General features: G+C 43.5%; 1 protein-coding gene across 3 annotated transcripts in view; it reads right to left on the reverse strand.

Moving 5' to 3' along the window:
- Positions 1-453: 453 nt before the first annotated feature.
- Positions 454-13,963, reverse strand: part of si:ch211-130h14.4 — a 157,367-nt gene continuing 143,857 nt past the window's right edge. For all 3 annotated transcript variants that reach the window (XM_043696105.1, XM_043696106.1, XM_043696104.1), the window contains 3 exons: positions 10,852-11,018; positions 1,774-1,885; positions 454-647 (listed from right to left, as the gene is read on the reverse strand). In XM_043696105.1, the coding sequence (XP_043552040.1) occupies positions 546-647; positions 1,774-1,885; positions 10,852-11,018 (381 nt within the window). In that variant the 3' untranslated portion in view covers positions 454-545. The remainder of the gene's footprint in view (positions 648-1,773; positions 1,886-10,851; positions 11,019-13,963) is intronic.

Here is a 13,963-nt window from a genome sequence, read left to right on the forward strand (position 1 = left end):
ATAAAATGGAACTGCTGAGATATTTATATTCTGTAGTTACATATTTTTAAAAAGACCCTGCTGCATTTTGATATAATGCATTGTAATATTATTGCCAATCTGATATTTGCTTACATGATGTCAATATACAACTTGAGCTTGGAATATATTTAAGAGCTAGATTGTGTTACACTGATTTTATACTCATTTGCATCTTGGCTTGTCATTTCAAAGTCTAAAATAAAATAGAACTGATTACATCTCCTAACGCTGTATAAACTAAAGATGTACCTATTTTATTTGGCAAAGTACTTTTCGCATTTTCATTAAAAACCAGCACACATTTATAATAAATAGGTAAACATGTAAATTACTAATTGAAGTTTTTGGAAGTGCGTGGATTTAAAGACTGTGTTGAAATAATGAGTTTGAGCTATTAACTGAGTCCAGAATGAGTAAATTTATTGTCCTGCCCTTCAACTCAGTGAGCATAATGCATGGCTTAGAAAATATCTGGTTGAATATTTTTCTATCTTGTTTGATCATCAAAATAATTGCTGCTGTTCTTAAGCAATCTTCTGTGCTGAGAGTCTGTTCTGACCCGTTGGCTTCTCTGATATTTCTTTGTTTGCATAGTTTATCCAAAGACTGCTGGGACGTTTGGCTTCCTAAAAGACAAAATTATCGAAGGCAAACTTTACCAAATTTTTACTTGCTTTTATGTCACAATCTATAAGAAATACAGACTGGTGAGGTAATTAAGAGTTCTCCTTTTATCTATAACCTGGTGAAATCCAGTTGACTATTCAGCACTAAAATATGGCCTAAGTGTATACATCAAATAACCATCCTGCTTGAGTTGTCTAATTATTCTCAGGCTTTTGTGTTTTGGAACGGGGATTTCAGAGAGCAGTGCCAATGCTTCAGTGCTTCATTTTTTGTTTGTAGTCTGTTAATAGTTACTACCACAATCTGTTGGAGGACTAAGTTTTCTTTGAGAGTTGAATCAGTCCTGGTATGGAATTCATATCCTTTTTAGTATTAGTATTGCTGAAAATAGGAATACTAAATTTGAAACAGTATGTTATCATGGTAAAAGCACTATGATTTTTCCACTATATTGAGTTTACTATAATGAACATTAGGTTTTCAAGCTGATGCATGAAACCTAAAGGTTTATCACCACAGGATAAACGTAGGGGATAAATGTACTGCTAAGTTACATGAAGTAAGCTGAGGCATAAGACAGTACTGGCATTTGCTTTGGAGCAGACTACTTAAATTAGGAGTGCATAAAGGTGCAATGTGTTATAGCTAATAACCCAAGTACGTATTGCTTCTGGGTTCATGCAGCAAGCAATTTCGGAAAACTACATGAAGCCACCTTTGAATAAGGATTCGACCCATTGATGATGTAATGAATAAATTACAACTTCATTTGCAACACATTCCAAGCAAGTTAGTTTTACAAATTAATGAGAAATGATGGAATATAATTGCAAGAATTTGTTCTAACCAATTTTTTCCACAAAAGGTAGCTTTATTTTAATGCCAAACTTCATGTCAGAGCTTCTCCAAGTGATATGCACCGAGCTGTATCTGTGCCACTTGTAAATATTATCTAACAAAAGCTCATATCTAACATATGTAACCTAAAAGATTAAGTATTGTTGAGAAAATTATGTATAAATACAAAGTAAAATGCCATTTGTTAATCATCTAATACTCTTTATTGGTAGTCCACATAATTCTCTCCACTGCTTATTTATAAGCACTGCAACCAAATACACTCACCAAAATATAGTTGTTCGAAAGAATGTCTTCAATATTCAAAGGCACATAAACATTCATAGAATCTGGAGGAACATGGCTCTGGCTTTGCTCATTGAGTTCATGGTTTGCAGCTCTGTCAGGCAAGTGTTAAGATTTAGAGCAAAGAATTTAATACATTATGTCAAAATATTGACCAATGGGTAAAATATCTTGAATGATACTCCACAAACTGCTTTAAAGTACAGACATCATTCTCTATATAACCGGCAGTTATACAGATTATAAAATATAATTGTCATATTTTAAAATCTAGTTACTGATTCATATGTGGCATGTCAGTTCTGCAGGCCATTATTGCCCATCCCTGATTGTCCTTTCTAGCAGAGGGAGGTAAGCCTGAGTCACTTTGAACTGTTACAGTTCATCTGGTGTAGGTACACTCAGTGCTGTCAAGGGGTTCTAGGACTTTGACTCCGTGTTGGTGAAGGAACAATGATTTGGTTCCTACTCAGGATGTGTCAGAGGGGATCTTGCAGGTACAGGTGTTTGCTTCTGCTGTTGTTCTAGATGGCAGGGATCACTGCTTTGGAAAGTGCTTTTAAAGAAGTGATGGTAAGTTGCTGCAACATGTCCTGTGTAAGGCCCTGTGACTTGTGGTGATGAGAGGTATATGTTGGTGGTGTTGGGTTGCTCATAAATATGATTGCTTTGTATTTGATGGTCACTGATGAAGCAGCTGAAGATAGTTGGGTCTCTCTGAGGAGCACCTGCAGAGATTTCCTGGAACTGATTGACTTCCAACAACATTAATAACTTCTTTTGTAGTAGAAGATTGTAAGGACTGCAGATGCTGTAAGTCAGAGTCAATAGATGTGAAGCTGGAAAGCAAGCAGGTCATTGGCATCTGAGGAGCAGGAAAGTCGACTGGTTGGGCCAAAACCCTTTGTCAGAACTAGGGAGGGGGAGAGGAGCCAAGAAGTACATAAAGGGAGGGGGTGGGACTGGGGGAAGGGTGGGTGGAATGGTGGTAGGTGGACGCAGGTAGGGAGTTAGTGATTGGTCAATGGGAATGGTGGAGTGGATAGGTTAAAAAGGAAGATGGGGCTACACATGGGATAAGGCTGAGGGAGGAGGACTTTAGAAACTGGTGAAGTCAATGTTGGGGCCATTAAGCTGTAAACTTCCCAGGTGAAATATAAGATAATGAGGCCAGTTTTCATTTGGCCTCATTCTGACAGTGGAGGAGGCTAAGGATGGACGTGTTACCAGGTGAGTGGGAGGATGAAGTAAGTGGATGGTAACTGGAAGGTCATGTTGGCAACCTGATGGTTACCCAATCCTGCACCATCTGTTTCTATCCTACCAGAAACCCGACTAGCCCGGTCGACCCATTGTCTCTGCTTGCTCCTGCCCAAACGAGCTCATCTCCTCCTACCTCGACTCTGTTCTTTCCCCTTTGGTCCAGAAACACTCTACCTACACGTGAGACACAACCCATACCCTCCAACTCTTCAAAATCTTTCAATTCCCCAGCCCCCAATACTTCATTGGTGACAATGACGTACAGACCCTTACACTTGTATCCCCCACACGACGGGCCTAAAAGCACTCTCCTGTAGGCTTAACCAGTGCCCCTCCACTGACATCCACATATGCCTGGCAGTACTGGCCCTCACACTAAATAATTTGTCATTTGATTCCTTCCACCTCCTCCAAACCAAAGGGGGTGCCATGGGCACCCATGTGGGCCTGAGTTATACCTACTTCTTTGTAGGACTTGTGGATCTCTTCTGCATCTACAGCAGCACCATCCCTCACCTCTTCCTCCACTGTACTGATGACCGTATCAATGCTGCCTCATGCTCCCGCGAGGAATTTGAACGGTTTATCAACTTTGCCAATACCTTCCACCCTGCCCTCCAATTCATCTGACAGCTCCTTCTCTGGGTCCTCGACCTCTCTGTCGCCATTTCCAGAAACCAACCCACCACTGATATCCATTTCAAATCCACTAACTACCTCAACTACAGAACAACCTCGATTATCCGAATGAAACAGGTGGGGAGTATTTTGTTCAGATAACTGATTTGATTGTAAACAAAGGAAGCATTCTCAAGTGTAAGTGAAACTCCGTGACACACAGCCTCAGCTAGAAGCATCGACTCGTGAGTTACACCAGTCAACTTGATCAAATCAAAACAAGGGGATTTATGACGGCAGATAATTTTGTAAATGGTTAAAATAGATGGAATTGTTCCATGAATTAAATGAAAGTATTTTAAAGGTTAAAGTGAATTGAAGCTTCCCAGATAACTCTGAACATTTGCAAGTGCAGTACCGTCCCTTTAATACCAAAACATAGTTTGAGCTACAATGACACGGGTATACAGTCTCAACGTATGCTACAGTAAACTTTCTGAAAGTGTTTTAATTACATATTTTTATAAGTACCACCAAGATGCTAAATTGAATTTGTCCTGCATTGTTGGAAATCAGCTTCCCATTATGAACGCAAACAATTATACCTGAATCTATGCTGGGAATGCTGGTCAATGATGACAGAAAATATATGCCCCCAGAAATAAGAAGGGAAAATATTTCACCAGCAGAACTAATTCAGAATGTGCGAAGCTACAATCTGTTTGTAAAATCCTTTCCTGCTCGAGGGTATTTATACTTAGAGTTTATCAGCATTTTAACACATTACGAAATGAAAACCACTTGGTAAAAATGTTACTGAAAATAACATTTGGTGCAATGGAAGTATATGATTATCTTTGTAATAAATCTTGGCACTGTACATTGTTTTCAGATCAAAAACAATTTCTTAGCGGCTGCAGTAGTGGGTAATTTATAAATCAGATACTTTGATTGTTTAAGTAAATACATCAACAAATGATTGTACAGTTCGTTACCATTCCTGTTGTGCAGGAGGATGGATGGATAGTTAAAAAAAGAAAAAATGACAGAGGCAGAGCAGGAGAGAAGTTGCTGAGTTCACTGGTGGGCAGCCTGTCTTGGAAAGAGAGTTTCTGCAGGCAGTGACAGAGACCAGTTTACGGAACTCTGTCATTACCTGCAGAAACTCTCTAAGACGAACTGCCCACCAATGAACTCAGCGACTTCTCAAACTTCGGGACCTTGAGATCTTGTTCGGATAATCTGAAATTTGGATAATTGATGTTCAGATAACTGAGGTTGTTCTGTATACCTCATCTCACCCGCCGTTCTGCAAAACTGCTATCCCATGCTCCCAATTCTTCTGTCTCCACCACATCCCCTCCTAGGATGAGGCGTTCTACTCCAGGACATCCCACATATCCTCTTACTTTAGGGACTGCAGTTTCCCCTCCTCATTAATTAAGGATGCCCTTAACTGCATCTCCCACACTTCTGCCCTGAAACCCCCTCCCTGTAACAACAATAAGGATAGAGTCCCCTTAGTCCTCAGGTACTATCCTACCAACCTTCGAATCCAATGATCATCCTCCAACATATCTACCACCTACAATCAGACTGCACCACTAAAAAGATATTTCCTTCCCCACCCCTGTCTGCTTTCCGCAGGGACGCTCACTCCGCGACTCCCTCATCAACTCTGCACACTCCAACTTCTCCACCATACCTGGTACCTCTCCTTGCATTAAGTACAACACCCACCCCCACACCTTCTTTCTCACCTCCATGCAAGGCCCTAAGCAATCCCTCCAAATCCGACAGATTCACCTGCACATCATCTAACTTCAACTATTGCATCCGTTACTCCTAAAGTGGTCTCTACATTGGGGAGACTAAACACAGGCTTGGGAACTGGTTTGCAGACCATCTGTGCACTGCACGCACTAACCAACCCAATCTTCCAGTTGCCATCCACTTTAATTCCCCCTCCCACTCCCCCGGCAATATGTCCATCCTTGACGAACAATGCCTTATATTTCATCTAAGAAAGTTACACAAGTGGCCTCAACATTGACTTCACCAGCTTCAAAGTTCTTCCTCCCCCAGCCCTTATCCCATGCCTAGCCCCATCCCTCCCCCTCACCTCCCTAACCTGTTTTAACCTGTCCATCTTCCTACTCACCTATCTGCTCTAACCTTCCCACTGACCAATCACAATAATCCCCTAGCTACATCCACTCATCACCATCCCACCCACCCTTCTCCCCAGTCCCGACCCAATCCCTCTATTTCCTTCTGGGCTCTTCTCCGCCCTCCCCAGCCCTGACTAAGGGTTTTGGCCCAAAACATTGACTTTCCTGCTTCTCAGGTACTGTTTGACCTGCTGTGTTTTCTTTTATAGTAGGTATGATTCCATTCCAATTGATACAATCAGATTTTCTCTTGATTTACCTGTTTCGTGAGGATTCCTTGATGACAACTAATCATGTATTGCCTTGATTCCAGTGTCATGTCAGGAATTCAGCTCCTTTGTTCATGTTTGAACCAAAGTCATAAGTCAGGTCATAAGCCCTGGGCCTAGCAGGACCCAAATTGAGCATTGTAACAACATGAAAACTGGTGTAGATCATTTAGTCCCTCGAGCCTGCACTGTCCATACTAGATCATATTTGATCATCTATCTCAACACCATCTACCCAAGCTATGGCCATACCCCTTATGCCACAGCTAGAAATACAGCCATCTATGTTGAACTTATTTTATGAATGAATTTCCAAAGATTCACCACCCACTTGTGTGAAGAAGTTCCTGCTCATCTCTGTCTTAAACTGCTTGCTTTTTAATCTGAAAGTGTCCCCTGCTCTGGCCTTCCACAACCAGTGAAAACATACTTTCTGCATCTACTCTTGGCTAGGGACACGGAAAGTTTGTAGCACGGGTCTTTAGTGTAAGTCTTCAGGGATGTTTACAGCCCTAAGCACTTAATGTAATCAGTACATTCAGCTGTTTTGTATAAATGAAGATGTTGTGGATCCTCCTCCTCCAGTTATAGTATCATAGAGGTGTACAACACAGAAACAGATCCTTCAGTCCTAGTCATCCATGCCAACCAGATTTATCCTAAATTAATCTAGTTCCACTTACCAGCATTTGGCCCATATCCCTCTTAAATCCTTCCTTATCATTTACCCATCCAGATATCTTTTAAATGTTGTAATTGTACCAGCCTCCACTACTTCCTCTGGCAGCTCATTCCATATATTCACCACCCTCTTTGTGACAAAATTGCCCCTTATGTCCCTTTTAAATCTTTCCCCTCTCACCTTAAACCCATGCCCTCTAGTTTTGGACTTCCCCACCCCGAGGAAAAGACCCTATTTGTGTTCTTCATTATTTTATAAATTTCTGTTGAGGTCACGCCTCAGCCTCTGAAGCTCCATGGAAAATAGCCCTAGTTTACTCAGCCTCTCCCGACAGATCAAACCCTCCAAACCTGGCAACACCCTTGTAAATCTTTTCTGAACTTTTTCCAAGTTTAACAACATCCTTCCTATAGCAGGGAGACCAGAATTGCACGCAGAATTCCAAAAGCAGCCGAACCGATGTCCTATACATTCACATGACCTCAATGCACTGACCAATAAAGGCAAGCATACCAAACACCGCTTTCACTATCCTGTCTACCTGGGACTCCACTTGCAACGAACTATGAACATATTGGTTGAAATGTTCACCTCCGTCACAACTGGATGGGGTGTATCTTTGATCTGATCCTTTTTAGTTGTGAAATGTTTAGCGGTAAACTGTTGACAAAGTGCATACTCCATAGCAATAGTAGTTCATGCTATAGAATTAAGTCACTTCATGTCTTCATAAGAAATGTTTGTGGGGTTATCCATCCACAAAATACTAAACTTTGGGAATTTGGTGAGTGACAGGATTTTAGGGGTTGACCACTTTCAAAAGGTATTTAGGTTTCGTGATTTAACTCAACTTTAACCTTAACTTGTAGATTTTGTTTACTGTTAGTCAGTGAAAGCTATCATTTGTAGAAGCAGTTGTTTACTTGGATGGCTATGTTGAACTAGTAATTACTGTCAGCAGTGTATGACATGGATCTCGAGAACTTTTGGGAGCATGAATTTAGGAGATGTTTTGAACAGTATGTACCAGGAGCACTGTTACAGCATACTAAACTCAGAATTGGAAGTGTGAGAGGGTTCTGTCCTGCTATTTTAATAAAACTAAACAGAGAGGGAATAGGAGACACCGAGACATGAGAACTGAAGTGTGGAGACATTCTTTAGACGTGATTTTAAAAATTCAACATTTACAAGTTTGAGGGGCAGCTGGAGTCACTGCAGTCACAATTCGGAAGCTTAGAGTTTGCTGGATTCTGTGTTCCTGGAGCTGGCCACTTCACAGTGTACAGCACAGAAACAGACCCTTCGATCCAACATGTCCATGCCGGCCAACAATCCTAAATTAATCTAGCCCCATTTACCCCATTGGCCCATGTCCCTCTAAATCTTTCCTATTCATATAACCATTCAGGTGCCTTTTACATGTTAAAAATCACACAACACCAAGTTATATCCAACAGGTTTATTTGAAAGCATTAGCTTTCGGAGCGCTGCTCCTTCATCAGGTGATTGTGAAGTATAAGATTGTAAGACACAGAATTTATAGTAAAAGTTTACAGTGTTATGCAACTGAAATTATATATTGGAAAAGACCTGGATTGTTTGTTATGTCTCTCATCTTTTAGAATGGCCATGTTGGTTTCAGTTCTTTCATGTATAAATTCCAAAACTTTTTTTTAAAGTTACATTCTCAAGTGTAATTGTACCAGCCTTCACCATTTCCTCTGGCAGCTCATTCCATTTACATACCACTCTCTGTGAAAAAGTTGCCCCTTAGGTCCCTTTTACATCATTCCCCTCCCACCTTAAACCTTTGCCCTTTAGTTTTGGGCTCCCCAGAACATTCAGGAAAATAGCCATTTGTGGCCATTGGAAGAGGTGAAAAGTGCTGGATTATTTGATGTGTGCCATTCTGGGCAGTACTGTGTTGGACACTGCTGACTATGGCATCAATAGGCAAGGCATTGTTCAAAAAGAACAAATCTTAGAAATGCAGTCTTTAAAGGGAGAGAGACAGGCCTATCTGTTACAGTCATGTAAGTAAGTCCTGCAAGGTGTGTTACCTCCCTGTTGTATGGATAATGGACATTACAATGATGATCATCGATATTCTGAGAAAGGAAAGGAGAGAGCCAGAAGTTGTGCCTCATATAGATAACAATGACATTGAGAGGGCAAATATTGAGCTCCTAAAGTTAGACTTTCAGAAGTTAGGAAATAAGTTAAAAGCCAGGACCTGGAAGGTAATAATCTGTCATTCCTTATACCAGTGAGAGCAGAACTAACTTGAAGAAAATCAATGAGTATTTTGAGGCTTGGTGCAGTAAGGACGGTTTTGGATTCTTGCAGGATTAGAACCTGTTTTGAGTCAGGCTCCTATTCAAATGGAACAAATTGCCACCTCAACAGGACTGAGAGCAATGTCCTTGTTGGGTAGTTTGGTATTTAGTTGATGATTTTAAACTAAATTGAGAGGACAATTTCAAAAGAAATCACATGAACATAAACTATGAAGTGATACCTGTGGGATTTAATGACCCAAACATTAGTTGGGATAATATTAGAGCAAAAGGAAAGTAGGGAAAGGTATTTCTGAGATATGTCCAGGAAATCTTTTTTTTTGGCCAATATGTGTTTGGTCCAACTAGGAAGGAGACATTGTTGGACCTCATGCTGGGAAATGAGGTGAACCATATGAACTAGATGAAAGTAGGAGAACACTTGGTAAGAATGATCATTGTAGATAAGGCTTAGACTAATGATGGGGAAGTATGAACAATCTGTGACAGCTGTGATGTCATGATGCAACTGTACAAAACGCGAGTGTGGCCTCACTTGGAATATTGTGTACAGTTCTGCTCGCCCCATTACAGGAAGGATGTGGAAGCATTGGAAAAGGTGCAGAGGAGATTTACCAGGATGTTGCCTGGTCTGGAGCGAAGGTCTTATGAGGAAAGGCTGAGGGACTTGGGTCTGTTCTCATTGGAGAGAAGAAGGCTAAGAGGGGATATGATAGAGACATACAAGATATTCGGAGGATTAGATAGGGTGGACAATGAGAGTCTTTTTCCTAGGTTGATGACATCTACTTGTATGAGGGGACATAGCTGCAAATTGAAGGGTGATAGATTTAAAACAGATGTCAGAGGCAGGTTCTTTACTCAGAGAGTGGTAATGGCTTGGAATGCCCTGCCTGCCAATGTAGTTAACTCAGCCACAGTAGGGGCATTTAAACAGTCCTTGGATAAGCATATAGATGATGATGGGATAGTGTAGAGGGATGGGCTTAGATTAGTTCACAGGTCAGTGCAACATTGAGGGCTGAAGGGCCTGTTCTGCACTGTATTGTTCTATGTTCTATGTAGTATGTAAAGTAGAACGTTGCCGTAAACTGATTTCTAGTTGTTTGGCAGCATGAGTGTTGTAATAACCATTGTGTTTTGGATTAGAAAAGTGATACATGCTGGGATTTTCATTCTTGATTGTTGCTTTTAACTCTTAGTGCATCAATGTGGACAACACACAAGAAAAACACCAGGCTTGACAGATGTATTTTGTGACTGAGTAACTTGGATGTACCTAGATTCACATGAAGATTGGCCACGGAAAACAAGATTCCTTGGGACATCTGACTCGCGGGGGCTTGCGCGCTTTGTGCTGGGGCATGGAGTTGGGAGTGGGGGTGCGGGGTTGGAGGGCGAGGGCTCGCGCGCTTTGTGCTCGGGAACGGAAGCGGTGCTGGACGGGGTTGGGGGGGAGCGGTGTTGGAGGGGTGGGGGTGGAAACGAGAGGGGGGGTGCTGTTGGGGGCGGGGTCTCGCACGCTGTGTGCTGTTGTAGCATCCTGAATAGGGAGCACACTTTAAAACTCCCAGCCCCAGAGGAAAGGCATTTAATCGATTTTCTGAATAATTGATTATCCAAACAAAATAGTGCCCGCCCATCACGTTCGGATAATTGAGTTTCCACTGTACTCCCCGCCTGTCTCATTCAAATAGTTGAGGTTTGGCAATAACACTTAAGAAGTTAAGAGTTGTCAAATGGAAGCAATCACTTACTCAGCATTCATTCCTCCAGAAATTTCATCCTGTTTTTCAGACACTTCAACATACGTTGAATTTGGTTCCTCACACAGGTGAGCAGCGTTGAGGGTTAGGAAAGGGTCAATCCTTCTTGTTTCGCTTTGGGTAACCTTTTCCGTTCCAACAGCCTCTTGACAAAATACCTAGAACAATAGTTGGCAGTATAGAACTTAACTATTGCTGGAAAGTGACATATCACATCTTAATCTTATTGAGATAAATGCACTAATGTTAAATTCAAATTGTCACATTAATTTGCAACAGCAACCTCATGCCGGTGTGATGCTGTGTACGGAGGCTAGATGCCACAAAAGTTGTCTGATTGCATAAACATTGTGTGTCTTTGGTTGTTAGTAATAAATGTAGGTGGAGGGAAGGGGTCAGTTTTGCTTTTTCAAAAATATACTTTATTCATAGAAATCTTTGATATCTGTATAGTTGATGATGCCATTCAGATGTATACTGTCTTTACATTCAGATATAGACTGAGTCATTGGTTTTTACAATTCTGTACATTAAACCATCAGCCTCTTGGCATTTAGCTGAGCCATCAGCAGAGCCTAATTCCTGATGGTTCCCCCCTGTTATTCTTTGGCAGAAGGACTTTACACAGTGATCTTTCCCCAACACGCCTTGGCGGCAGCTGCCCCAAGTTTTAGCGCATCCCTCAGCACAAAGTCCTGGACCTTGGAATGTGCCAGTCTGCAACACTCAGTCGGGGTCAACTCCTTCAGCTGAAAGACCAACAGGTTTCAGGCAGACCAAAGAGTGTCTTTCACCGAGTTGTCTCAGCCAGCATCCCGGGGAACAGACTGTCAAGCACTGAGTCCTGCGTCAGGGAGCTGCTCAGGACAAACCTTGACAAATACCACTGCATTTCCAGACTTCCTTTACATAGGCACATTCCAGAAGGAGGTGTGTGACAGTCTCATCCCCTTCACAGCCACTTCGAGGGCAGTGTGCTGTGGTGCAGAGAGTCTGGGCACGCATAAAGGATCTCACAGGCAGAGCCCTTCTCACCACCAGCCAAGCCATGTCCTGGTGCTTATTTGAAAGTTCTAGCGATGAGGCATTCTGCCAAATGACTTTGACAGTCTGCTCAGGGAACCGCTCGATAGAATCCGCCCTCTCCTGTTCCCGAAGGGTCTCAAGGACACCACGTGCTGACCACTTCCTGATGGACTTGTGGTCAAAGGTTTAGATTAGATTAGATGACTTTATAGTGTGGAAACAGGCCCTTCGGCCCAACAAGTTCACACCGACCCGCCAAAGCGCACCCATCCAGACCCATTCCCCTACATTTATCCTGCACCTAACACTACAGGCAATTTAGCTTGGCCAATTCACCTAACCTGCACATTTTTCGACTGTGGGAGGAAACCGGAGCACCCAGAGGAAACCCACGCAGACAGGGGAGAATGTGCAAACTCCACACAGTCAGTCGCCTGAGTCGGGAATTGAACCGTGTGAGGCAGCAGTGCTAACCACTGTGCCACCGTGCCGCCCATAAACCTCTCCACGAAGGACAGGTGATACGGAACGGACCAACTACTCAGAGCGTTTCGCGGTAGCGAGGCCAGGCCCATCCTTTGCAACACCAGGGACAGGTAGAACCTCAGTACATAGTGACACTTGGTGTTTGCATACTGGAGATTCACGCACAGCTTGATGCAGCCACACACAAAGGTGGCCATCAGGGTGAGGGTGGCATTGGGTGTATTTTTTCCCCATTGCCTAGATGTTTATACAGCGAGTCCCTTCGGACCCGGTCCATCTTTGATCTCCATATAAATTGGAAGATGGTCCAGGTGACTGCAGCGGCACAGGTTCTGGGAATAGGCCAGACCTGAGCCACGTATAACAGCAATGACAGAGCCTCACACCTGATGATTAGGGTTTTTCCCGTGATGGAGAGCAACCGTAGCTTCCATCTGCCCAGTTTCTGCCTCGCTTTGCTGGTACGCTCCTCCCAAGACTTGGCGCACGCCCCAACCAGCCCGAACCAAATACCCAGCACATTCAGATGGTCGGTCCTGACGGTGAAGGGGATCGAGGATTGGTCGGCCCAGTTCCTGAAGAGCACGGCCTCACTCTTGCCTCGGTTTACCTTGGCCCTCGAGGCCCGTTCGAACTGGTCACATATGCACATGAGTCTGCGCACGGACAGCGGATCCGAGCAGAAAACGGCGACATCATCCATGTACAGGGAGGCCTTAACCTGCACGCCCCCGCTGCCAGGAATAGTCACCCCTCTCAGGCTCGCATCCTTCCTGATGGACTCGGCAAATGGCTCTATGCAGCACACAAACAAGGCAGAAGAGAGAAGGCAGCCCTGCCTGACTCCAGATCTGACTGGGAAGCTATCTGATTTCCACCCATTGATTGAGATTGCACTGACAATGTTGGTGTAGAGCAGTCTGATCCAATTGCAGACTCCCTCCCCAAAGCTCAGTTTGGAGAGAACATCTCTCATATACCTGTGTGATATCCTGTCAAAGGCTTTCTCCTGGTCCAGGCTGATCAGGCAGGTGTCCAACCCTCTGTCCTGCACGTAGGCGATCGAATCCCTGAGGAGTGCGAGACTCTCAGCGATCTTCCTGCACGGTACAGCACAGGTTTGGTCAGGGTGAATCACCGACCCCAGAGAAGACCTGACCCGGTTGGCGATTACCTTTGACAGAATTTTGTAATCCGCATTCAACAGTGAGATTGGTCTCCAATTTCTGATTTCCTCCCTCTCCCCCTTCCGCCTGTAGATGAGGGTGATGATGCCTTTCCTCATGGATTCACTCATGGTACCTGACCGAAGCACACTGACATACACCTCCAGCAAGTCCCACAGAGCAGAATAGAGCTCAACCGGTAGGCCGTCGCTTCCGGGAGTTTCATTTTTTTGAAGGACTCAAGGGCCTTGGTCAGCTTGTCCAGAGATAGCGGCTGGTCCAGCCTCTCTCGTGTTCTGTCGTCTAGACCTCCTGTGATAGATGACAGGAACGACTGGGAGGTCGCGCTGTCGGTCGGCTTCGCGTCATACAGACAGGCATAGAAGGACTTGCTGATCCTCATGACGTCAGCCTGAGATGACGTT

The sequence above is a fragment of the Chiloscyllium plagiosum genome, chromosome 9 (assembly GCF_004010195.1).
Source record: "Chiloscyllium plagiosum isolate BGI_BamShark_2017 chromosome 9, ASM401019v2, whole genome shotgun sequence".
In the NCBI taxonomy this organism is placed as follows: domain Eukaryota; kingdom Metazoa; phylum Chordata; class Chondrichthyes; order Orectolobiformes; family Hemiscylliidae; genus Chiloscyllium; species Chiloscyllium plagiosum.